The 24,510-nt window shown below is 54.9% G+C and overlaps 2 protein-coding genes across 4 annotated transcripts in view; one reads left to right on the top strand and one right to left on the bottom strand.

Annotated features, from left to right (window-relative positions):
- The first annotated feature begins 230 nt into the window (after positions 1-230).
- The window catches only part of SLC6A20 (solute carrier family 6 member 20), a 31,524-nt gene continuing 7,244 nt past the window's right edge, over positions 231-24,510 (top strand). Inside the window, exons 1-7 of one of the 2 annotated variants that reach the window (XR_013450307.1) lie at positions 231-459; positions 12,911-13,051; positions 14,702-14,793; positions 16,906-17,133; positions 20,452-20,562; positions 21,379-21,620; positions 22,525-22,687. Coding sequence is in view for 1 of the 2 variants with exons in the window: in XM_036107623.2 (XP_035963516.1) it covers positions 339-459; positions 12,911-13,051; positions 14,702-14,793; positions 16,906-17,133; positions 20,452-20,562; positions 21,379-21,620; positions 22,525-22,687 (1,098 nt within the window). In the remaining variant the exon portion in view is untranslated. The remainder of the gene's footprint in view (positions 460-12,910; positions 13,052-14,701; positions 14,794-16,905; positions 17,134-20,451; positions 20,563-21,378; positions 21,621-22,524; positions 22,688-24,510) is intronic. The other variant, XM_036107623.2, reaches the window with a different exon arrangement.
- SACM1L (SAC1 like phosphatidylinositide phosphatase) overlaps positions 1,776-24,510 on the bottom strand; it is a 95,962-nt gene continuing 73,227 nt past the window's right edge. The window contains exons 20-21 of one of the 2 annotated variants that reach the window (XM_078078960.1): positions 8,291-8,408; positions 1,776-2,078 (exon numbers count right to left, since the gene is read on the bottom strand). In XM_078078960.1, coding sequence (XP_077935086.1) covers positions 8,305-8,408 — 104 coding nt within the window. In that variant the 3' untranslated portion in view covers positions 1,776-2,078; positions 8,291-8,304. Of the gene's footprint in view, positions 6,100-8,290; positions 8,409-24,510 lie in introns of both variants that reach the window. The other variant, XM_078078956.1, reaches the window with a different exon arrangement.

Raw genomic sequence — 24,510 nt, forward strand, 5'->3', positions numbered from 1 at the left:
AACCTGACGGCTCCGAAGAGCCGCGCAGCAACACCCCGGCCCGGCCGCGGAGCCGGAGAGTCCCGGGCGCCGCCCCGTGCCCCGCAGTCCCAGGCGCAATCCCGGGCGCCTCCCCGGCCGCGGCGGCCGGGCGGGGTGGGGCTCGCCGTCATCCATTTACAGTCTCGCCCCTCCGGCGGGCGCGCGTTAATGAGATTAGCAATTAAAAAGCGAGCGAGCAGGCGCGGCCGAGGCGCGAGGCCACCCCCAGGCCGAGCGGGCAGGGACGCGCCGGGCAGCCGCGCTCCGAAGCAGCCCCGCGCGGCGCCCGAGGGGGAGCCGGCGCCCAGCTCGCGGCCATGGAGAAGGCGCGGCCGCTGTGGGCCAACCCGCTGCAGTTCGTCTTCGCCTGCATCTCGTACGCCGTGGGCCTGGGCAACGTGTGGCGCTTCCCCTACCTGTGCCAGATGTACGGCGGAGGTGAGTGCGGTCCGCGCGGGGGGCACCTGGCCGGGTGCCCCGACTCCGGGCCGGTAAACTGAGGCTCGCCGCGAGCGAGGGGCAGGGGGGTGCAGAGCCCGCCGTCTCGGACCCAGCACCTCCCGGTCCGCTGCCGAGCTGTTATCCAAACCCGCCCCCCCCCCGCGCCCTCTGCAACCCCCCACCCCCACCCCACCCCACCCCACCCTAGGGGCCGCTGAGTCCCCTCCGCACCCCTGCTCTTGAGAGCCGAAGGAGGCTCTGGACGGTTTTCCCCCTGGGGCAAGGGTCTGACTTCTAGTGAGTAAAGCTGACATTTACGTGTAAAAAGTGAGCAGGAAATGGTCTTGTTAACAGAAACTCCCGCTACAGTTTTCAAATCCGAAACATAGTCCCAGCAGTTCGTTTTGAAACCGGTTAAAAGGATCTTGAGCCAGTTCTTTACATGTTTTATTAGAACATTGGTTTGGATTTGGAGTCACAGATAGCAGGAAAGGCAAATCATTCTATTTCTGTTTTGGGGCTTTTTTTGTTTGTTTGTTTTGGTTTTACAAATGTTTCCCCTAAAGCATCAGGGCACACTCACTAGATAGACCCACCCACGCCCATCGCATTCCCTTAACGTGGCAGGGTGCTGGGGACACCCTTCGTGACATGCGAGAGAGCCTCTGTGCAGGCCAGCCTGTCGTTTTGGAAGGCGGTGTGGCAAGAGGGATTGAAGTCTCAGCATTAAACAGAGTTTTCCTCCTTGGTTCCACTTCTAGAATTCTACCGAAAGGAAATTATCAGAGGTCTGACCGAGGGTGGCGATGGAAGGACGGTCTCAATCTTTTAATAAGAGGAAAACGTTAGAAACTTCCTGAGCCCTCAACGAAAGGGGTTGGGTCAATAAGTTATGGAACATCCGTGCAGTGGGGCTCTTTGCAGCCGCTAAGATGGAGTTTTCAGAAACTTTCATAGGAGTTTTCTCCTGTCATGTATTCAGTGGAGGGAGGGGAAGTTAAATTCAAAACTGTATAAAAGGGATGGTCTCAGTTACATTTAGAAATATGCCAAGAAAAGAGAATGAGAAAAAAATACACCAAAATGTTAACAATAGTTATATCTCAGGGTGATTTTTCTTTGCCTTGGATCGTCTGTGGGGGGGGGGGGGATGTCTTCTATAATCAGGAATGTTTTTTCACCGTAAAGAACAATAAAAGATGTTAGACCAAAGTATTAAGATTTAACCCATTTAAGAAGGACCAAGACCTAAGTACTGCTGCCCCTTCCCCTCCCCCCACCTGCTCAAAAAAAAAAAACCACTTGACAAAAGGTTATTTCTCTGATTCTTTCTTTTATTTGAAGGGCATTAATACAGCATAATGATGGGAAGGGCATGTGTTACCATGTGTTGTAACAGCTTCATAACTGACTTTTGAAAGAACTGTTTGTCAGGATGAGATTTCCAGGTCGTTCTGTGCTCAGCACCCCTACCCACAATACCTTTGTCCCGGCTGCGTGTTTTCCAGCTATCGGGCCAGGTGAGCCTCGCTGTCACATGACTGTTAATTCCTTGTTTCTAACAAAACACCATCCCCTGAATAGACTGCCGGTGACATGGGTCGGTTGGAGTAGTTCTGAAATAGAATATATGTAAGGAGTTGCTAGGGGAACAGCAGGACCTTCAGGACGCGGAAAAGACAAGAAGAAATCCTGTGTCCGGTACGGAGTATACTCGGGCTGGCTGGCTGGCTGGCTGGCTGGCTGGGTGGAGAGAGACGGATGATGGCTCACGGGTGGGCAGACACCGAGGAGAGGCTGGATTGGTGGCTGGCTGGGTCCGGGGTGGGCAGATATAAGCGGGGCGGGTGGCACCCTCTTAAGCATAAGTGTCTACAGATAAAGACCCATCGGCTTATCCTGGCCCAGTAAGGGCTTCATCGCCCGACACCTGCTCTTCTTTCCACCCCATTTCCCGCCACTCATCTTCCAGCCCCACCAAATGTTCCAGCTGTTCTGGACAGTTCCCTGACAGTGAATGCCTACTGTCTGCCTCCACACTTTGCACGAGCTATTTCCTCTCCCTGGGAAGCTGTCCATAGCCTGGAGCCCTCCTTTCTCTGCCCCCTCAACCAGCCCCACTGGTGGGGCCAGAGGAGCACCAAAGAATATTTGTTGGATGGCTGAGCAGGCTCTGTTGGGAAAAGCGCGGGGTACGTGAGGTGGGGATGCTGGTGGTTTTCCCCAAGCCTTTCCCTGTCCAGGGGTGGTCTATGTGGCCCGAAACCCAGGCCGTTTGCAGACCTATTCTTTACCTAAAGCTGAAGGGTAAACCAACCACATCATGAAAGAAAGGCTCCAGAGGAGTGTTCAACCTCCTTCTAAACAGCGCTGGGACCCACCGCCTCCAGACAACAAAGCGCTTGTTTATAAACTACCGAGCCAAGCTGTGCCAAAATACTTCCCAGAATAAAGCGGATTAGGGGTCCGTGCTCCTTTCCACGGGGCTGGGCCTGTGACTGGGGAGGCCTGTGTCCTTCCTGCTGTCCGGGCCAGGCCCAGCCCGAGGAATGTTAATTCTGAAGATTACGTTTCGGGTACCAGCCACGTCTGGACAGCACGCCGGCGCTAGAGGAAAAAGAAAAGCCTGCCCAAAACCTCTTCTGGAACAAGGCAGCAGGTCTCGGCGACCGTGTCAGCGTCTAAGGCAGTGTTGTTCTGGAAGAAATTCGGGATGCAAATGCGTTGTTCGCCCGTGTAGAAAAGAAAGGCACCAGCAACTGCTTTCTATACCAATGTGCTCGAGTTATGGAAGAGACACGGACCGATGGGAATAGTTGCCTGGCTGGTGGCAACGTGGTGCTTTTCCTCCTAAGTTTTCTCGCTATTATTGTGACCTGTGAAGGGGAGGAAGTCGGAGGATACCTGCCTGCATTGGTTCGATGACACTCGGACTGGATGTCCCACTTCCCCTCGAAGCCCCCTCTGCTCGTCTCTGGCGCTTAGAGCATCGCGCCTCCAACCGTAGCCTTCCTTCCCGGGGAGCCTGATAAACGGCAGGTCTCTGGCCCCCCCCGCCCCCAGAGATTCTGACTCAGACACCTGCCGTGAGGCAGGGGCAGGATCTGCCTTTCTAGCAAGGTCCTAAGTGGTGCTGATGCTGCTGGTCCTTGGAGCACACCTTAGACCGAGGTCAGGGTTGTTCTCAGGCCGCCCCCCAGGCCACCCGCTGCGGGGAGCCAGGTAGCAGGGTGCTGGGAAAACGTTGAGCAGCCGGCTTTTGGGGGCAGAAGTAAGACCTGATTTGTAGCATCCGATGATTATCGCCGTGTAAATACTCCCACCATGGCCAATTTCACACTGTAATGTCCTGGGACATGTCCCAACGTGAGGTCCCGGGACGCGGGGCTGACAGAGATGTGCACAGCCGGCTCTCGTGAGCTGGTCTGAGCTGGCCCCGCACCCCCAGCCCTCCAGGCCAGTGTCCGGCCTGGGACCGAGCCACAGCAGCTCAGCGCACAGATGGACAGGTGGGTGGCACCTGCTGCTGCTCGCTGTACAGCGTGCGTGCGTGCGCGTGCGCGCGTGGTGCGTGTGCGCGTGGTGCGTGCGCGCCCTGCGCGGTGTGCGCGCGTGGTGCGTGCGTGCCCCCGTGTGGTGCGTGCGCGCGTGGTGCGTGCGTGCCTCTGCGTACGCGCGCGCAATGTGCTTCAGTGTTTCTACGGTTGCGCTGGGCGGGACGGAAACCTGCGGTTCAGAGGTGGTAGTGCATCGAGCCCATAAAGTTTCCACAGTCAGCTCCGGATGGTAGGTGAGAACATGGGCTCTGTGAGTCCCTCGAGAAGCCACGTCTGGTGCTGCTGCTGGGGCTTCTAGACTCAGTGCTGGGAACCGGCGCACCTGGGCTCTTAGCAGCAGGTCCTCGCCGTCCTCCTCCCAGCACCCCTGCAGTCGGTCCTGTCTGCCCCACTCAGCGATGGGAGACAAGTCCAGAGAAGAAAAGGGGGCTCCTGGAGGCGGAGCTGGGGCTCAGGCCACTTCCGTGTGGGAGCCAGGCTCTGCCCAGACCCCCTGGTGCCAGGGTTTCCTGTTCTGATAAAGGCAAGACAGAAGCGACTGCTGCAGAGGCCTGGGCCTCCTCCCAGGATCGGACTTGCCCTGGCTCAGGGCCCTTCCCCACACGGTCTGCTGTGACACTCAACCACGGCTTCCCCTGCACACCGGAGGGCGGCTGGCCAAGCACCTGCTATCTGCCGTGTCCACCCAGGAGAAGCCCTTGTCGCCTGCAGGCCAGCCCTCTCTCTGCCCCTGCCCTTCCCCCAAATGTCTGGTGGCCCCCCCTCTGTCGGGGGTACCCATGCTTCTCGCCCTCTCCAGGACACCTCCTCCTCCCTAAGTTAAAAGTGGCTCTAAAGCCATGTCTTACCGTGCCCAGCACCGTGGACTCTAACACGGCTCACCCCCGTCCCCCACAGTGGGGAGGAAAGGCCCCCAGCCAGGACGCTGCGTCCACCTGTCAGTGGGGAAGGCTCTACCCATCTGCACATTAGCATCCCCCGGGAGCTGGGCGACACGCTGATGTCTGGGTCCCACCCCCAAATCCTGAGTTGGTCTCACGAGTGACCTGACCAGTAGGCGTTTTAAAGCTCCCCAGGGGATCCTGCTGTGCACCGGGGCTGAGAACCACCATCTTAGATCCTTTCCCAAACAGGCAGGAGCATAGAAAATTAAACCATCAACAATATAAACCTCTTAGGAGTTTAATTTCAGTCCTTCAACAAGCATGGATTGAGTATCTGCTGCCGGCCAGGGACAAAGATGGTCATCACCCCTGAGGATGTGACATCATGGAAAGGTCCCTTCCGCATGGAGCCGCAAGAGCATCCTCAGAGGGCTCTTTGGGAGGCTTGACTGAAGTGACTCAAGAGGAAGGACTAACCACCCGAGAGAACCCAGGAAGACTTCCGGCAGTGGTGGCATTCCATCTAGGCCTGGACAGATGAGTCTGAGCTCATCAGGTAGATTTAGGGACAAAATCATTCTGGGCAGAAGAAACCCCGTGTGAAAACGACACAGAAGGATGTGCATCTGAGGGGAATGGCTGGAAACTCTGTGTGGCCAGGACGTCTGGGGTGGGGGCAGGACCATGGCGGGAGGGCACGTGAGGAAGGGTCCAGCATGAATGCAAACCAAAGGGCCTTGACTAACAGGCTGGCAATACGGAAATTCACTGGGGCAGCGAAGCCAGGATTCCAGGAGGGGAAGCCGTGCCTTTAGAGCTTACAGAGCAGGGGGCAAGACAGACGCCAGGACCACGTTCACCAGGGTGGCTGGTGAAATGATGCTGCTGGCCGAGGGGTTGGGCCAGGAGCAGGGGGCGCCTATGGGACGGGCATCTATAAGTTCTAGACCAAGGCGTCAGGCAGGGTAAGCGGGACTTTCATTTTTCTTACTTGTGTCTCTGTTCTTTGTTTCCAAAAGTTGACCGGAGTTGACTCCAAATAATAAACTTTTGGGGGAAAGCCAAGATGCGAGGGGGTGAATGAGGAGGAGGCAGGTGGTGGGATGGGGTGCTGCAGAGAATAGGACAGCGCTCCTCAAAGTGTGGTCCCCGGACCAGCAGCTTCCGCATCACCTGGGAACTTGGGATCTGTGCCCCTTAAACACACACACACACACACACACCAAAAAGAAAAAAATCAGGGTGAAAAGTCCCTGTGTGGTTTTGTCAAGACAGAGGTGTGGAAATGGAAAGACAGCATGAGTTTGAAAGCCTGAGCAAACTTTCGCCTGAAAGTGGCTGCATCTGGTTGTTTGGTCTCTTTGTGGGCCTCAGAGGACAGAGATTTGCAGAGATAAACTTCATACAGAGAGGAATTTCTCTTGTAGGGAGCTTCTTGAGTGTAGCAAACAGATTCGGTACTGGCTGCGATCGTTAGAAAAATAAGTGGCAACATGCTCTTAGAATGACGTATTCGTGTGTGTGTGTGTGTTGGGGGTCATAAATGTAATAATACGTATTCGTGGTAGAAAATTTGGAAAATAGAGAAATACATAAAGAAATAAAATACAAAATCACCCCAATCCCAGTACCCCAAAAAGTCATGACCGTTACTTTTTTTTTAGCCTAAAACAACTAGAGGTATATTTTGTATGTAATTTCGTGTCTTGCTGATTTTACTTTCCCTGTGACAATCAACGATCGTTTCCAAAATCATTTAATATTCTTTGAAGCTGTGAACTTACACGGCTCTTGGAGATTCCATTTACAGGTAGAGCGTTAACTAATTTGCCCATTCTCCAGTGTGGTCTGGGACTTGATCTCACAAACCTTGCAGGCTCTACGTCTAGGTCTTAAGTACATTCTCATCAGTTTTGCCTCGGACTGCTATGGCTCCCGGCATGCAGGGTGGAGACCCTTCCCCATGTCCCCTGCTGATTACAAACGTCTCGAGCCAACTGTTGACCCACTGGAGGGTGCACCAGAGCTCCTGCTGGGAAGTCAGTCCTTTTTGCAGACATTAGCCCACTTGTCCTTGTGAATGGGCTGCTGGGGCTGCCCGATGGGCTGGCTGACAAGGTGAAACCCTCAGGGGTGGGCTTCCCTGGCGAGAGGGCCCAGGAGTCCCCCCTTGCTGGAAAACGCTGCTCTGTGCCTCTCCTCCCCCCTTTCTCACAATGGGTGAGGCAGGGTGCCTCTCCTCCCCTCTTTGTCACAATGTGACACTCTGTCAGGTCAGCTGCAGACGGGGCTGAACGACCCGAGTGTTCTGTGGGGCGAATCCTGCAGGCGAGGACACTCAGAGCTGCACCTCCCCACCACTTTGGCTGGTAGCTCACAAAACTTTTTTTTTTTTGCTTACAAAACTTTTTAGAAAATGTTAATGTGGGACTAAGTGAGCCCTTTCAGTGACATGGCCAGGGAAGCATCTGGTAGAATTTGTTGTTCCAGCTGCTGTGTCCACAGCCTTCTCTCCTGCTTGGTTCTTTCTAGAGACACAGGAGATGCGTGGGCTTGCCATCCGTACCTCACCCTCTGTCATTTCCGCTTTATCCTCTTCCCCTGAGCTACGGGGGTAATTTTTTTACTTTTGACTTACAGCCTCCATTGGCTTTATTTTTTTATTTTTATTTTTATTTTTTAAGATTTTATTTATTTATTTGAGAGAGAGAGAATGAGAGAGAGCACATGAGAAGGGGGAGGGTCAGAGGGAGAAGCAGACTCCCTGCCGAGCAGGGAGCCCGATGCGGGACTCGATCCAGGGACTCCAGGATCATGACCTGAGCCGAAGGCAGTCGCTTAACCAACTGAGCCACCCAGGCGCCCAGCCTCCATTGGCTTTAAATTCATCTGCCATATTTTTTTTTTTTTGTCTTCATAAAATCTTTTTTCTCTTTAAATTGTCCTTTCTTCCTCATTGCCTGATGCTGTTCCTTAAGCACAGTGTCCTCTTGACACTTAGAGACCAGGTACTAGAAATTTGCTACAAATTTCTTCTGTTTGTCACAGCAAATTGATTTCGGAGGAAGGCATTTGCTCTAGATGCTTTAGAGGGGCCCTCGTGTCTTGAGCTGTGGTGTATTATCCTAGGGCCAAAGACTGCCTTCTGAGTGCTCATCCTTTCTGAGGGAGTGCAGGCCAATGTAGAATTGCCTAAGGTCCGTATTACCTAACGCAGCCACAAAATAAAGCTAGAGTTCAAAGGAACCTTCTATGAAATTTTATGGTTTTAACAACATGATGGGTTTAGCAACCATGACGAACTTTCCCAGACCTCTCTGTCATCTCTCTCTGGTAAGAGCTTCACAAATTGCCCACCCACATAGAACCACCATCAAAACCACTTACCATCAAGCGGCCATTCAGCAAACACTCACTGAGCAAGCACCCACTCCGTATCGGGCCCTGTGGTAGGAACTGGAGATTCCGCTGTGGGCCTGGCAGACCCCATCTCCGCACTCGGGAGCTGTTTAGGGAAGTAGGGGTGGACAGAGCAGTAGACAGTGAGCAAGGGGCTGTGAGGAGGGACACCCCAAATTAGCTTTGGGTGATCTGGAGAGGTTCCTAGAGGAAGCCATGTGTGTGGAAGGTCCAGGGAGCCTGAAGGATTCTGTCCTGCATCCACCAAATATCCACTGTGCTCTGCTCTCTGCCCAGCTCTGTTCCGAGCAGACCAGCGGCGAGAGCATCCATGCTAAGGGGAGACAGACACCAAGTAGACAGCTAAAATTACAGCATCACTTTACAGGAGTAACTGCTTGGAAGGAAGGTCCAGCGGGGTGAGAAGTTGGAGGGTCCCTCTAGCCTGGGGGCCGTGGGCACTAAGGCAGACCAGGAAGGCCCCTCTGAGGGGGGCAAGTTTGGCAGAGAAATGAGAGAAGGGAGAAAGCATTCCAGGCAGAGGGAACAGCAAGGGCAAGTGTGCAGAGGCTGGACCAATGGGAAGGGCCACAGGGCTACAGTGGCCAGAGGGAGGCCACCAGCCTGGAGAGGAAAAGGGAGCCCTGGGTCTCAGAGCCTCAGAGGCCACAGGAGGGAGAGTGGGTGTTATTCTAGGTGTGAGGAGACCCAAAGAGGCTTTGACCAGGTGTGGGGGGGATGGGGGGAGGCAGAGAGGGACACAATCGGACGATCAGCTGTCGGGGGGCAACTGTTGGGAGTGGACGGGCCCAGAAGACCAGCCCCGAGGCACTGTGGTGAGCCCTGGGGAGGTGGCAGGGAGTAAGAGCTCCCCAGGCTCAGAGCTGTCTTTACATCCTCGGAATAGAAATGTCCTCTGTGACCGTAAACATCCCCCTGGCCCAGGGTCGTGCGGACGCACACAGGCCCGTGCCACCCACACTCCCTGACCTATCTCGGCAGCCCAGAGCACTCTAAAACTTAAGGACTTAGAAGGAATGTTGGAATTAGAGGGTCACCCGTTGGTAACCAACACGACGATGGGTGTCTCCCGCAAGAATCCCCCAGGGCTGCTAAATCTAGCGGACAGCGGTCTGATGGGAAACAGGAAGGCGACCTTGGCTCAAAATACCTCCCTGCAAAGTCACATCATCATTTCCAAGGGGCAAACCCGTAACTTTCCACAGAGAAACCTGGTCGATCCCCACACCCCTTTGACCAAGTAAACCAAGTGAACCCGGCCAAGAACGGATACAAATCTTTTGTACATTTTTTGAATGGGTTCTTCGTTTGCTCACTGTTGAGTTTTGAGCGTCCTTTGTAAATTCTAGATACTGTCTTTGTCAGATACGGGTTTTGCAGATGTTTCTCCCAGTCTTTAGCTCGCCTTTTTAATTTTCCTAACCGTGTCTTTCACAAAAGACAATTTTAAAACGAAATCCGACTTACCGATACCTTCTTTCCTAGATAGTGCTTAAGCCAAGAAATCTTTGCCTAGCTTATGGTAAGAAAGTTTTTTCCCTGGGCTATCTTCTAGAAGTTTTATAGTTTTGAGCTGTGCTATAGGTCTGTGATCCATTTTGAGACATTTTGGGGGGGGGGTTCTAAAATGTGAGATGTGGGTTGAGATTTTTTTCTGCACGTGGGTGTTCAGTTATTCTAACACCATTTGTTGAGAAAACAGTTGCAGAGCAGATTCACTGGGATCACGTGTTTGGATAGTTAGAGGATGGGAGGGGTGATAGAAATGTGTGATGGGCAGGCCTCAAGAGCCCCCATGCCCCCGCCTGGGCACCAGGCCTTGGATTGCCAGTCTTCCCATGGGCAGTGGGCCATCAGGCGGGCCCTGCCAAAGAGAAAATCCTGCCATGGACCTTGCCAGGCCCCATGTGGTTACTGTTTAACACCTTGGGTGAAAATGAGCTTTTCTTGTAACCACTGAGGGTTTGAATGTTGCTCCAAGCAGATGGTGCCCACACAACCTTGGTTGTTAGGTTTGTGGTGGGTGGGAGCCCCCAGCAGCCTGCCTCTTGGACTCCCTGCTCCAAGAAGAACCTGGAGAGATGCCAAAACATGTTTCTGCAGGGCAGGACAGGAGCCAGGCCTGGCAGAGGGCAAGTCGTCGGAGCAGAGTCCAGAAGTGAGAGGGGGAGCACTCGTCGTAGGCCCCAGTGTGAGCAGGGAGGACGGAGCTGGGAATGTGAGGCCTGGTGGTCCCGTGTGCACCGTCGGTGCATTTCTCTCGGTGATGGGACACGGCCCTGCTTGGTCTCTGCTCGGTCTTCACGCCAGCCATCCTCCTCTTGGGATTTCTATCCCGAGGAAAGGACCAAACACGTGGGCCAGGCTTTGTCCCACTGCTCTGTTTAGGATGGCAGGAAACTGGCTACAGCTTAGCGGCCAAGGACGGATGAAATGAGTCTGGGTGCGTTTTCCTAGTGGAACTCTGGGCGGCTGCTGGAGGGGTGAGGCACACGTACGTGTTGTGGTCGGGAGAGGGTTTGTGAGATCCCGCCGGGGGAGAAAAGTGGGCTCTGGGGCCGCAGGTACGTACAGTGAAGGCATTGTTGTAAATATTAGCTGTTCATGGAAGCATCTGTATTTCATTCTTTACCTGAACACTTTTGGAACCAGTTCCTTCTGTAACCAGCCCCTAATCCCTGCAGCTGTAGTGTCAGGGTTTTATTTTAATCAGAAGTCCTGCCCTCTTCTCCTTCTGGACCCTTTCTCAGGTCCACTGCCAAGGAGCCAGGAGCCGGGGGAGAGATAAGCAGGGCTTCAGAGAAGGAGGGAAGGAGGGGTGGGGCTCACGGGAGAAGCAGCGGGACAGCCCTCTGCAGGGCAGGGGTGGGGGGCGCCCCCAGCAGGTGTCAGCAGTGGGGAGAGCTTCCATAGCTCCAGCCACACTCCTGAGCTCCCCACTATCATCACAAGCACTTGTCTGCAGATGGCTCCTCAGGAGGCAGCAGGCTTTTAATTTGTGTTAGTCATAGTACTCTTTTTTTTTTTTTTTAAATTTTTTTTTTTTTTTTAAGATTGTATTTATTTGCGAGAGAGAGAATGAGAGACAGAGAGCATGAGAGGGAGGAGCAGACTCCCTGCTGAGCAGGGAGCCTGATGTGGGACTCGATCCCGGGACTCCAGGATCATGACCTGAGCCGAAGGCAGTCGCTTAACCAACTGAGCCACCCAGACACCCAGTCATAGTACTCTTTATTAAAATAAAATTTTAGACTGAGGGCCACTGTATAAAACAGATACACATACAATAGAGGTGCTCTGAAGAAGAAGCATTATAATTCAGCTATAATTTATTTTTTTAAAGATTGATTTATTTGAGAGAGAGAGTACTCATACACACAGAGGGAGAGGGAAAGGGGGAAGGTGGTAGCCTAGGCTCTGTCTGTTGGGGACCCCTTGTCTCCCCACACATACACACCAACCCCTGCCTATGCCATTGGTTGCTACAACAGAAGATGGATTAGGGTTCTGGCAGAGGAACTGGGGCAGCTGAGCCATCGAGGAAGGCACTCAAGGGGCTCGGGGCAGTGGCAATTACCACCTGGGATGGAAGGATTTAAACATTTTAACTAACAAGTCCACATGTCATCCATGGATAGATGGATGAACAGATGGATGGATAAGTAGAAAGATGAAAAGATAGAAGGATGGATGGATGGATGGTAGATGGATGGTTGAGTGGATGGTTGGATGGATGGATGATGGATGGATGGATGGATAGATGGATGGTGGATGGATAGGTGGTTGGATGGTGGATGGATGGGTAGATGGATGGTTGGATGGATGGATAGATGGATGGATGGGGGGATGGTCGGATGGATGGATGATGGATAGATAGATGGATGGTGGGTGGATAGGTGGTTGGATAGTGGAGGGATGGGTAGATGAATAGATGGGTGGATGGTTGGATGGTAGATGGATGGATGAGTGGATGGTTGGATGGATGGATGATGGATGGATAGATGGATGGTGGGTGGATAGGTGGTTGGATGGTGATTGGATGGATAGATGGATGGATGGGGGGATGGTCAGATAGATGGATGATGGATAGATGGATGGTGGGTGGATAGGTGGTTGGATAGTGGATGGATGGGTAGCTGAATAGATGGGTGGATGGTTGGATGGGTGGATGGATGGATGGGGGAGTGGATGGATGGATGGATGGATGGATGGATGGATGAATAGACGGATGGATGGTTGGATGGGTGGGTGGGTGGATGGATGGATGGATGGTTGGGTGGGTGGATGGATGGATGGGTGGATTGATGGACAAATGGAAGAACACAGATGGATGGATGACAGATGGGTGAGAGGAAAGAAAGAACAGTGGGTTGTGGAACAAGATGGAAGAGAGTGAAGGCAGATGGATGGAGGATGGATGGAAAGATGGGAGGACGGGTGGGTGGAAAGGTAGAAGGATGAATGGATATGTGGAAAGACTGAAGGAAGGAAGGGAAGGTGGATGGAAGGACATGTGCATGGAGGTTGTGTGCGGTCCAGAATAAGACCCGTCAGTGACGGCCTGCTCTTGGCTCTGGACGCCCGCAGGGAGCTTCCTGGTGCCCTACATCGTCATGCTGATGGTAGAGGGCATGCCTCTCCTGTACCTGGAGCTGGCAGTGGGGCAGCGCATGCGGCAGGGCAGCATCGGTGCCTGGAGGACCATCAGCCCCTACCTTGGTGGTGTTGGTAAGTGGATTGTCTCTCGTCCTTGGCCACCTGGACCCCTGTCCGGGATGCAGCAGGGGCTGGGGGTGGGAGCCCACTGGCAGAGCAGCTGGGGCCAAGGAGCAAGCACAAGGACTAAGAGAGAGCCCCTGGATGGGTGGACACACGGCCCAGGAGGGGGTGCCCCCGCATGCCGGCTGGGAGGGGCTGGATTTCTTAGGCACAGGCCAGCGAGAAAGCGGGGATGTACACGCGCTGGGCAGCTGGTGCCACATTGCTTTTCTTCTCTGGGCCTTAGTTTGCTCTTTTGTAAAAGGGAACTAGCTGCCCAGCCGAGGGGCTATAATGCAACATCCCAGCCGGCTACCACTCTGGGAACTCACCTAGCTAACTGCTCCCTGCCACTTACTAGTAACAACGTCTCCCTGTCTGTGAGCACCTCCTCAGTGCCGGGTGCCAGCCTGTATGATAGATGCTCATGAGCCCAGGCGAGCTTTGTCACAGCACTGAGAGGCCGCGGGGTGCCGTTCATACCGCCAGTGCACGGAGCCAGAGGCTGCACGGCCCCCCCGCCGAGCCACTTGGAGCTGATGTCCCGGGCACCGCTCGGAGATGGTTAACCTGCCCCGCACAACCCTCACGCTGCAGGGCTGCCTGGGAGCAGCGGGAGGAACTTTGGGCCACACTGGCCACCATCTCTTCTGCTCCACCCTCCCACCCCCAGACAGGAAGGCAGGCAGGGAAGCAGAGGGTGTTTCGGGAGCAAGGAGGAAGTACACGTCCGTGGCCTCCCGAATCATCTCTAAACCCCAACTGCCTCCTCATCTTGAAGGGCTGTTAATTTTTAACAAGGAGGCGCGTGGTTTTACAATCTGCCCACGTAATCAATCACAAAGGGCTCCTCTGAGGTGGCATTTGCTGCCTGATAGGAAAGATACCAGCTGCTTGTGCCAAGCAGGGGTGCGGGCGAATGTTTAACCACCAGCCCTCGAGGAGGGCTGCGGTAGGGAGGGCCTGGCGGTAGCGTTCACCGAGGCCGGTGGTATAAATACTTGCACCGGGGCGGACTGCAGACCCCCCACGCGATGTCCCACGGGGTGGGGTTGGGTGGAGATGCGCACAGTGGCTCTGGGGGGCTGGCCGACCCGTCCCCTCGCCTCCTGACACCCAGCCCCACGCCCCCACTCCCTGCCGCCATGAGGCAGGGCTGGGCACAAGGGACCCCACTTCGGGGGAGCCCTGGGGGGAAGCATCGGGGTGGCGCTGGGCAGGCTCAGCAGGCCGCTCACGCTCCGTGCTGAGCCCACGTCTGCCACATCGTAGCCCAGCGCTCTCGAGCAATCTCTGTGCCTCGTTTTCTCCTCCGGGAAGGGCAGGTAATGACGCCCCCGTGACCACGTTGTCGCGAAGACCTAAAGCCCATCAAGTGCTCGGATTGCACCTGGCACCGAGGGGTGGCAGACATGGCCTCGGCCTCGGCGTCGGCAAAGCCGGGGAGTGAGTTTGCGGGGACGGACCGGCCCTTAGAGAGGGCCCGCAGGCGCCCGGTCATGGCTGGCCCTCCCTCAAAGCTGTCGGAGGAGGAGGTTTGCTCTCCCGGGGCAGTCACCCAGGCGCGTCTCCGGCCGGCGGACCCAGGCCAGGCCTCAGCGCCCCTCTGCCTCCTCACAGGCCTGGCCAGCGTGGTGGTGTCCTTCTTCCTGTCCACGTACTACAACATCATCAATGCCTGGGCCTTCTGGTACCTCTTCCACTCCTTCCAGGTGAGCCGGCCCAGGCCGGAGCGGGAGCCACCCCCAGGGGGCAGCCTTGGGAGGGCGGGGGGCTGGGGAGGCGGGGAGGCTGAGCACCCCACGCCAAGCAGAGCCTGGCCTCCACGGGCCCCTGCCACGGTGTGTGTGAGCGCGTGCGTGTGGGTCCACGTTTCTGGGGCGCAGGTTTCTGGCTTTCCCTGGGTTCTCTCTGAAAGATGTGACCCCCCCACCCCCACTCCTCGCAAAATATTGAGCGCCAGCCCTGGAGAATGTATGGAGAGAGCCAATGGGGAGGGATTCCACCAACCCAGCAAGACGGGAGGAGGCCTTCCTTCTCCTCTGATTCACCCCCCCACCCCCTCCCTGCTCTGGTCACTTGTCCTTCCAGCTTTCCGACTCCAGGCCGAGCCCCCACTTTTCCCCGCAGACCAGAGTTCTCCTAGAAGGACCACTGGCCCCCCTGTAACACAATAGGGGCTACTCCCAAAGAGAAACATTTTAAACATGTATTTCTGATGATGGCCACAGCTGACGCTCATGGTAGCACGTGGGAGGGGGCTGAAAATCGTAGAGAAGAGAGAACCCCGATTCCTCGCTGAGGTGCTCTTTGTCTCCAAGCCAAGAGGAGTCTTCCCTTCTGCCGCCCGTGCACACTGCTTTTCCTCAGTGCCTGCCCTTCACTCTCGGGGACCCCCCGCCCACTGCCCCCTCTTGCCCTCCAGCAGCCCCCCTCCGTCTCAGACAGAAGGTCACTGGGCAGATGCCCCACCCTTTGCCCCTGAACCAGGCCTTCACAGGACGGACACTGTCCCCAAGTTCCAAAAGCAAGGCAGGGCTGGCCATGCACTGTGGACTAACCCCAACTTGTGGGGCCACTCTCTAGAGTACTGGGGCACAGCCTTGAATCTTTGGCACCCCAAGGAATGCTTGGGTGAATGACCTCTATAATCGGGACTTGGCATTTACACTTGGAAGATACTACATCCACACCCCACTCTGGCTACCCAGTCAGCCCTACCCGGTCACCGCAAATGCCCTGTGTACATCCTTGACAGGAAGGACTCTCTGCTCTGAGCTTAGTTGCAGCCCCTCATCTTCTCCCCGACTCCACAGCCCTGCCTCTCCTCCACCTTTTGGGCGGAAACAGTAGCTCCTCTTACTCTCCACGCTGGTGATGATTCCTCCTCCTCTGTGCAGATCTGTCACGTACAGCTGGGCAGGTCGTGCACTGCACAACAGCACCCCAACTAAAGAGCTGCCATACACATCACCGGCATTACAGATCTGTATACTCATAAAGACAGTTTTCCAAAGGTGGAAGCAATGTGTCTTGTTCTAACAAAATCAGAATAATTTGACGACCTTCCAAAGATGAAGATAAGGTTGTCTCAAGAAATGAGACCCATTTTTCTAACTCTCAGAAGTTCGAGGACCAGCAATTCCTGAAAATCACTGGACTGTCCATTCATTCCGTCATTCACCCTCAGTCCCTCTGCTCTGGAGCCCTCGTCCGTGTTCACATCAGGATAGGACCAGCCGCAGACACTCACTCACACTTGCTCTGGGCCAAGCATAGACACCGGCAGCCTGGCTTCAGGGGCCCTGCTCCTGTCCATCCCACTACCTGGGCTTCCCAGCCTCCTGTCTGACCTTCCCCAACAGTAGCACCAGGGGCTATTAGGAATGCAGATGCAAAGACCCCAGCCTGACCCAGAGGCTGCATTCCTGCAGACACTGTGGCTGGAGTCCCCTGGGCTCCTCGCTGCAGAGGTTGTGGGTTCTACCGTCATAGATGGTCTGGCCATTGTCCGTTTGGTCCAGTCTCTCGGAGCCATGACAGAGCTAGGTAATCCTGAACAAACACCTGTTTGTTGAAGTGTGGAGCGTGTGAAGCCTTCGGCCCGCCTCTCTCCCACCCTGCAAGCCCTTTCTGTGCCCCTGACCAGCCCTCCCATTCCCTGTCTGCCTTCAGCTATCAGGCCACCTGTCCTTTGGGGACCAGCGCCCTTCTCCCCCACCCCACCCTCCCAAGCCCCTTCTCAGGGCCATTCCCATCCTTCCCACTCGGCCCTCCAGCCTCAGCCCTCACTGGTCTGTATAATGCTTCTTTTGATCCCAAAGGATCCCCTGCCGTGGTCCGTGTGCCCGCTGAATGACAACCACACGGGCTATGACGAGGAGTGTGAGAAGGCATCCTCCACGCAGTACTTCTGGTACAGGAAAACCCTCAACATCTCCCCGTCCATCCAGGACAGTGGGCACATGCAGTGGGAGCCGGCGCTCTGCCTCATCCTGGCCTGGCTGGTGGTGTACCTGTGCATCCTGCGAGGCACCGAGTCCACCGGCAAGGTGGGGACGGCAGAGCCTCTGCCCGGGCCTGGGCAGTGCCAACGGGGGCGGGGGGAAGCCGGGCTGGGGAGGAGGGTACGGACACGAATCACCTAGCAGGCCACCAGACGGTGGTGCTGGAAGTTGCAATCTTGAAAGGAGGACTTTCCCCCTACCTAAAAAGATGAGCATTCCTGCGCCAGCCAGCCCCACACCCATACCACCCAAGGGGCACCAAGCAACTAGGCAGTGAGCTTTCCCTTCCCTGGAGATGTCCCCAAGACGCCCTAGCCACTGGCCCTCCAACTTAGCTGCACATCAGTGTCATCCGGAGAACTTCTAGAACTCTGATGTCTCAGTCCTCCTTGCCCCCAGGAGGTCCCGGAGTCATGAGTGTGGGGAGGAACCTGAGCATCCGGGTGGTAAAAGCGCCCCCAGGTGATTCTTTTTTTTTTTTTTTTAATATTTTATTTATTTATTTGACAGAGAAAGAACACAAGCAGGGGGAGTGGGGGAGGGAGAAGCAGGCTTCCCGCCGAGCGGGGAACCCAATGCGGGGCTCGATCCCAGGACCCCGGGATCATGACCTGAGCCGAAGGCAGCTGCTTAACCGACTGAGCCACCCAGGCGCCCCGCCCCCAGGTGATTCTAATCTGCAGCCGAGTCTGAGCACCTTTGCTCTCGGCTGCTGTCCATGACCCTGCAGAGCTGTCCGGCCTGACTGATGAACCTTCTCTCCTTAGTGCATCCCCAGGTTTATTCTCCTGCAGGGGGGCGCTGAGATGCTCTTTAATCTGCCCGATGGAGGCTCTGCAGCACCTGGCATCTTTCTGGAGCCGCAGCAGATGCCCTCCGCCCCCCCCCCCCCGGGGCACTCCCCGTCCTCATACTCGGGCACTCGTCCTAGCCGATCCCCTGTGGGTTGGGCTTGCACCTTGTCTCCATCTTGCAGGAGCCCTTCATAGTAGAGTTCATTATCCCACTCCCTTGAGGCGTTGAGGGGCAGAGGGACCTGCCCAAGGGCACCAACCAGTGAGGGCAGAGCCGGGGCAGACCCAGCTTTGCCCCTAAGACTCCCCGTCCTCTTGGTCTGGTGAGCTACCTCTGTTTGCTCTCTCCGTGCCTTTCGTGACATGATTCATCCCAGCTTTTCCCTTCCGAAGGTCCTGAGGCCACCTGTCCTCATCCTCTTGACCACCTGGGTCGCCTCCTCCAACCCCACAGTGTTTCTCTTGAGGCAGCAAGACCAGAACTACTCGTGATATTTTAGGTGCCCTGTGATGTCCCCAGCACTGTGCCTATCCCATGGCCAAGCTGGGGGACTAGTGAACCTTCTCTGGAAGAACTTAGAGCCTGGCAGCTACTCATTCCATCCCATCTTGAAGCTTGGCTCGTATTTTATGCTCATAAAAAAAAAATGTTTTTTGCGACTTGTCTTTGCCAGATTATTATGCACGTGACGAAAGATCTGAGGGCAGCATCTGTGAACCTGGAGATTTAATGAGGCCGTCTCTTTTCGAGATCATTTATAAATGTGCGAAATGAGGTCATGTCATGCCATGAACTCTTACTTATTCTTACTATTTCCTCTGCTCAAGCCACAGCCCCTCTCCATGCAGAAATACCCCAACAGCTTCATTTACGGGGGAGTGATTCTGTTAAAAACTGTGTACTATTTCCTGACTTCTTCTCTTGGAATCTGCTCCCCCCCGCACACACTCCAAGAGATGTCATAGATGGGTCAGAAATGGTTTCTCCCGATGGTGTAGGCTGGGTCACATGTCCAGCTTCCCTGATGGGGGAGAAGTGAGCCCAGAGAGTCTTCCAGGACTGACCTGAGGGGAAGGAGGGAAGCTCCAAGGGCCTGCCTCAGTATCCCCTAAGTGTCCACCGGTTATGGACATTGGTTACCCCTCTCCAGTTGCCCTCAATGTTCTTAAGCTCACGCCCGATGTCCTTGTCCTCATCTGTCTGCATCTCGCTCCTGGATTATTTTCTTGTCAAGTCAGCTGGCTTGATTACTCGAGTACAATGACCTCAGTGAAGAATCAGTGATAAGAGACACGCCCCACCTCTGCCTGCTGTCCCTGGGGGTGAGAGGGCATGAACTGGTCCTCTGGTGGCCTTGGAAGTTTCCAGGGAGGCCACCAATGATGCCACACCTCAGCAGGAATAGAGGAATAGAGGGCCTAGTGCGATCCAATCCAAGCCCATCTGGACACGGGCCTCCAACCAGATGCCTCACAGGAGGACCCAACCTTCAAGCCAACAGCTTTCGCCAAGAGAATTTTGCAAAATATTTCTGTGCTTTACATAAAGAGGCTCTGGTGCCCATATGAGTCGAGTCAGAGGCAAAGCGCCGGGCCCGGATGGACACACGTGCACCTGCAGGTCCCTGTTTGACGGCCGTGTGAGAGTTACCGTTAGTAGAGTTAGCAGGCCTGGAGTGTGGACGGCTGCCAACACCACCACGGAAACCGAGGATAAAACGTCGTCGAGCTTGTGATGCGTGTCAGCAGGAAAAGATTTGGTTGAACAAAAATTCCGTTCATGGGCAGTTTTAAAGACCGTGAGAGGGAAGCCTTTCATAAAAAAAATCAGATCATTGAATTTCTGTCGTATTTCCGATAGGAACATGGTCCCCACACCAACATCATCACTTCTCTTTCAGGAGCCCTCGTGGCCAGATTTCTCTCAGGTCTCAGTTCTCAGGAGAGACATGCCCTTGCTCCAAGCCCCTGAGGTGTTTTTTGGTTTTTTGTTGTTGGTGGTGGTGGTTTTGGGGTTTTGTTTTGTTTTGTTTTGTTTTCAGCCTTCTAAAGACGATATTAAAGGTGTGAGCGATGGTGCTTTCTGCAGGGCTGGGGCCGCTAGGAAGCTCAGAGAGGAAAGAAGCTGCTCCCGAATGGTCTAGCCCTCACACACACATCCTGTGGGCTGCCTTTCCTTTTGGGCTCATCTTACTGGATCGCTCACACGGTCTCTCATCTAGCAGTTAAAAATAGCGATGTGCTAGGTATACTCAAATCCTTTCTGGAATAAGGTCCTGTCGAAGGGAGGGTGGAAGGCAGAGGCCTCGTACCCATTTTCCTCTGGTCCTACTGATGCAGATTTCCTGGTGGTTACAGAGGCGGGCAGAGGCATCCCAGCACCCCAGCTCCCAGCCCAAACTCAGAACCAGTGGTCCTGCCTTTCCAGCCGTCAGTAGCCTGGACGCCTGAGACGGGGGAATGTTCTGTGGGGACCACCCCCTGGGGGTCTGTCCCAGGGACAAAGGGGGCCCGGTGGTGGCTGGCGGCAGGTCTCCCGGAGGCTGACGCTGCCCTCTGGTGCCCGCAGGTGGTATACTTCACCGCGTTGCTGCCTTACTGCGTGCTCCTCGTCTACCTGGTCAGGGGCCTCACGCTCCACGGAGCCACCAACGGCCTGGCGTACATGTTCACGCCCAAGGTACAGGCTGGAGGGAGGGGGACCTGCCGTCTTCCAGGGTGGGTGGAAAGAGGGGGAGACCCAGGGAGGTGGGTGGGAGCCCACCAGGCTGGGGGAGCAGTGTGGGTTACCTATGGGTGCTGGGTCACCTCCTCAGCCAGGCCGGCCCCAAGCCCTGTTCGTTCTGGGGACACTGAGTCTTTTGTCCGCCCATCCTCCTCGTCCTCCCTGCACCCCAACCGACTGCTACCCGAGCCCCATGTCTGGCCTCCTGGCCCCCACTCTCACCTCACACCCTCCTGGCAGCCTCTGGACTATGTGATTTATCATCCAACCACTTCTCTCTCTCCTGCCTGTGCACCTCCACGCACCCCTTTCCCTACAGGGGTGAATCCACACTCCGCAGGGTATCCTGTAATCCCTCACCAGCCCACCCGCTCCCCTGCACCCCACGGCCAATGCTCATCCATCGGCAGGGTGTGTGGAGATGGTGCGGGGGGCGGGGGGCACTACTGACTTTGGGACAGAACAGGTTCTTCGTTTAGCAAATCTGGAAACAAAATGACTGTGGCAGCGCCCCCCCGAGATGCCCCCCGACATTCCAGATGGCCCCCAGTGTCTTAAATCACTTCACCCTGCTCTTTTCAATTGCACACGTCTGCAAAGGCGCTGTGGAGGATGGGACGTGAGCCCATGCTGCGGGCTCCTGGGGAGTGGCCGGGCTCCTGCGGGGGTGGGGGGGCACAGGCACGCTCGGTCCCCCTCGCCGGGCCTCCTGCCCCTGCCAGTGGGTCCCAGGGTTGGTTCAGCAGCCCCGTCCCCTGCCTGGCTTTGCAGCTAGAGCAGCTGGCCAACCCCAAGGCCTGGATCAACGCGGCCACGCAGATCTTCTTCTCCCTGGGCCTGGGCTTCGGCAGCCTGATCGCCTTCGCCAGCTACAACGAGCCGTCCAACGACTGCCAGAAGCACGCCATCATCGTGTCGCTCATCAACAGCTCCACCTCCGTCTTCGCCAGCATCGTGACCTTCTCCATCTACGGCTTCAAGGCCACCTTCAACTACGAGAGCTGCTTGAACAAGTAAGCCCGCCCCAGGGGGCCGTCCCCACGAGCCCCAGGCGTCGGGTGGGTGTGCGTCTCCCGGGCTCCCAGGGCCGCCCGGGAAGAGGTGGGCGCCGGGAAGGCGAGGGGCGAGAGGCAGCGGCTGTGCAGCCCTCCATCCGGGGCCCCAACCCGGGCACCCCTGCCTAAGGGCTGAGGGCAGTGCAACAGACAAGCCTTGGTTTCTTCGGCGTCTCCCTGACCTCGGAAGTAACCGAGCGCTCTCTGGGTGAGCCGCGGAGAGCCCAGAATCTGCTCTCTGTCCCCTTCCCCTTACCCAAAACAAGACAAACCTCATCCAGTCCCGTGCAGGAGTCACTAGCCACACGTGGCTACTGACAGATTGAAATGGGGATGGATTTACATAATTAATTTTTAAAAATCTAATTAGTTGATTAAATTTTAATCAATTGAAGCAGTTGTGATTTTAAGTTAAATTAAGTCAATGAATTAAATTTTTGTTTAAATTGATTTCCATTTACCTGTAAATGAATTCAAGTGGGTTTCTCAGTTAGACTCGCCACATTCAAGCGCTCAGCAGCCCCCCGTGGTTAGTGGGGGCCGCACTGGGCAGCACCGACATAGAATATTCCCATCATCACAAACATTCTGTCGGACAGTGCTGGCCCAGATGTGAACGTGGCCTAGCTGGGTGGGTTGGTTTCTCATCTCCGGTCCTACTTGAGGCTCCTGCAAAGCCATTCAAACCCCCCCGCCGCCGGCAAACTTTAAAAGGTCACCGGTCACTGATCAACAGAGTCCCTTTGTTGGCGAGACCTTGCCCGATCAGAGGGGAGGGACCTCCAGCATCCAGGCCTCAAGAGGGTTCCGTGACCGTGGCCTTTCTAATCATCGAAGGTCCATCTGGTGCTCTGCTCTGCAGGGTGATTCTGCTGCTGACCAATTCTTTTGACCTGGAAGATGGCTTTCTGACAGCCAGCAACCTGGAGCAGGTGAAGGGCTACCTAGAGTCCACCTTCCCCGACAAATACAGCGAGGTGCTCCCGCAAATGAAAAACTGCAGCTTGCAGTCAGAGCTGGCCACGGTAAGGCGCGGGCCAGGTCTCCGCTTGCTTCCCTCCACCGAGAGCTGCCCACAGGGACAAGTGCAAGCCGAGGAGGATTCTGCAGTCAGCCTTAGTGTTCAACCTGTGTGTCATTTCCCAGAGGTAGTGAGTGACACCTTCCTTGCAAATGCCTAGGCCGCTGTGAGTGTGCGGGGGTGGGGGGACCTGCCGGTTCATACCCAACGGGAGGCCTTTGTCATTAACTTTTGTCCTCCCGAGTCCATCTGTGGGTGCCACATTTGAGGATCGGGGCCTGGAGCTGTTTCTGTCACGGTCATGCTGGCATCTCTGCTGTTTGGAACTGATGTAGCGAATTTCTCCCCCCGAATTTGTCCCATGCCTATTTAACTCAACCAAATCTGCAGTTCCACAGGATCTTGACTTCCCACCCAAACAGAACAAAGACCGTAGTGCCCGTTCATCTCGTCCCTCTAGTTTTAAATACCATCTCTGTCCGCTTCTGTCTTTTCCTCCGCGTTTGTCTTTCCCCGAGTGTTTGCCTTTTTACCTGCTCACCATTTCCTGCGGCACCCCAGACATCTTCCGGGATTGTTTTCTCCCTTAAAATGCATTCCTTTAGAGCAGCTTGTTTTTTTACCCCTTTAATTTTAATCCCAGTATAATTACAGGGCTATGTTCATTTCAGGTGTACAGCACCTGTTTCTTGATGATAAATTTCCTTGGATATTGTCTGCATGCAAATGTCGATATTCAGTCCACTCTTCTGAAAGACTGTCTCCCCTGCGTGGAACATTCCAGGTTAACAGTTATCATCTCTGGACACTTCAGAGATGTTCGCCACGGGATTCTGGCTTCCACTGTTGCTCCTGAAATGTCCTGTCCTTCTTGGAAGCACTCGGCTGCCCAGGGCTTTTGCTCTGATTTCTCTGTGCCCTTCCTGTGGACTCTGGCCTCAGCCACCTAAGCGCGGATGTATTTTTTATTTATCCAATGTGGCTTGGGTGAGGTTGGGCTTCCTGGATCCGCGGATCCATGTGTCTTTATCAGTTCTGGAAAATTCATACCCGATACCTCTTAATCATTGCCTGTACTTCTGTGTGTCTGCTCAGAATTCCTTCCAGACCTTCGCATCCCCCACTGCGTGTCCGCTCATTTCTCTTTTATGTTTTCCCAACTTCTTATCTTTTTTTTTCTTCATCATGGATCCGTTCCTGGGATATGCCTCCCAGTTCCCTAATTTTCTCTTCAGCTGCAAGTGGCATTTAGCTGTTGATGGAGCCTTTTGGTTCAATAATTTGTTAGACACGATTTCCCTCAAATTTGCTTTTCATGCTAATAGTTTCTTGTGATATGTTTATCTTGGCAATCTTATCTTCTGCTTCTTTGAAAAGGTCGTACATAGCTGTTTTAGGGGTGGCCTTGAGCAGGGGAGTGACGGCAGTCTGTTTTATCATTGGCACTGTCGAGAATTTGTTGGCTCATAATAACGATAAAAAGCAAGCCAACTTTAGCAGGTTTCGTTACTGTTTGTAAATTCTCTGCAAAGGATCACCCCCTGTTGTCTGCATCCAGAGCCGGCGAATCCCACTAAGCTCATTGGTCTGCCATGAATCCGCCAATCTAACCAACATCTGCCGTCTTGGGGAATTATTCCCACTGATTCTTTCCTCAGTAGCTTGTCTTCTTGTGGGTTTATAAATCTGTTCGCAAGCTCGCTGCTTGATCCTCCCTGGTGGTCCCTCGGGTCTAAATTGGGGGAGCTTGACCCAAGAGAGGGCTTGCTTCTGCTGCTGGTAGCCAGGGCCCCCCTCCCCAAACCTAAGACCTCTTTCAACCCTCTT

The sequence above is a fragment of the Halichoerus grypus genome, chromosome 1, assembly GCF_964656455.1.
Source record: "Halichoerus grypus chromosome 1, mHalGry1.hap1.1, whole genome shotgun sequence".
In the NCBI taxonomy this organism is placed as follows: Eukaryota; Metazoa; Chordata; class Mammalia; order Carnivora; family Phocidae; genus Halichoerus; species Halichoerus grypus.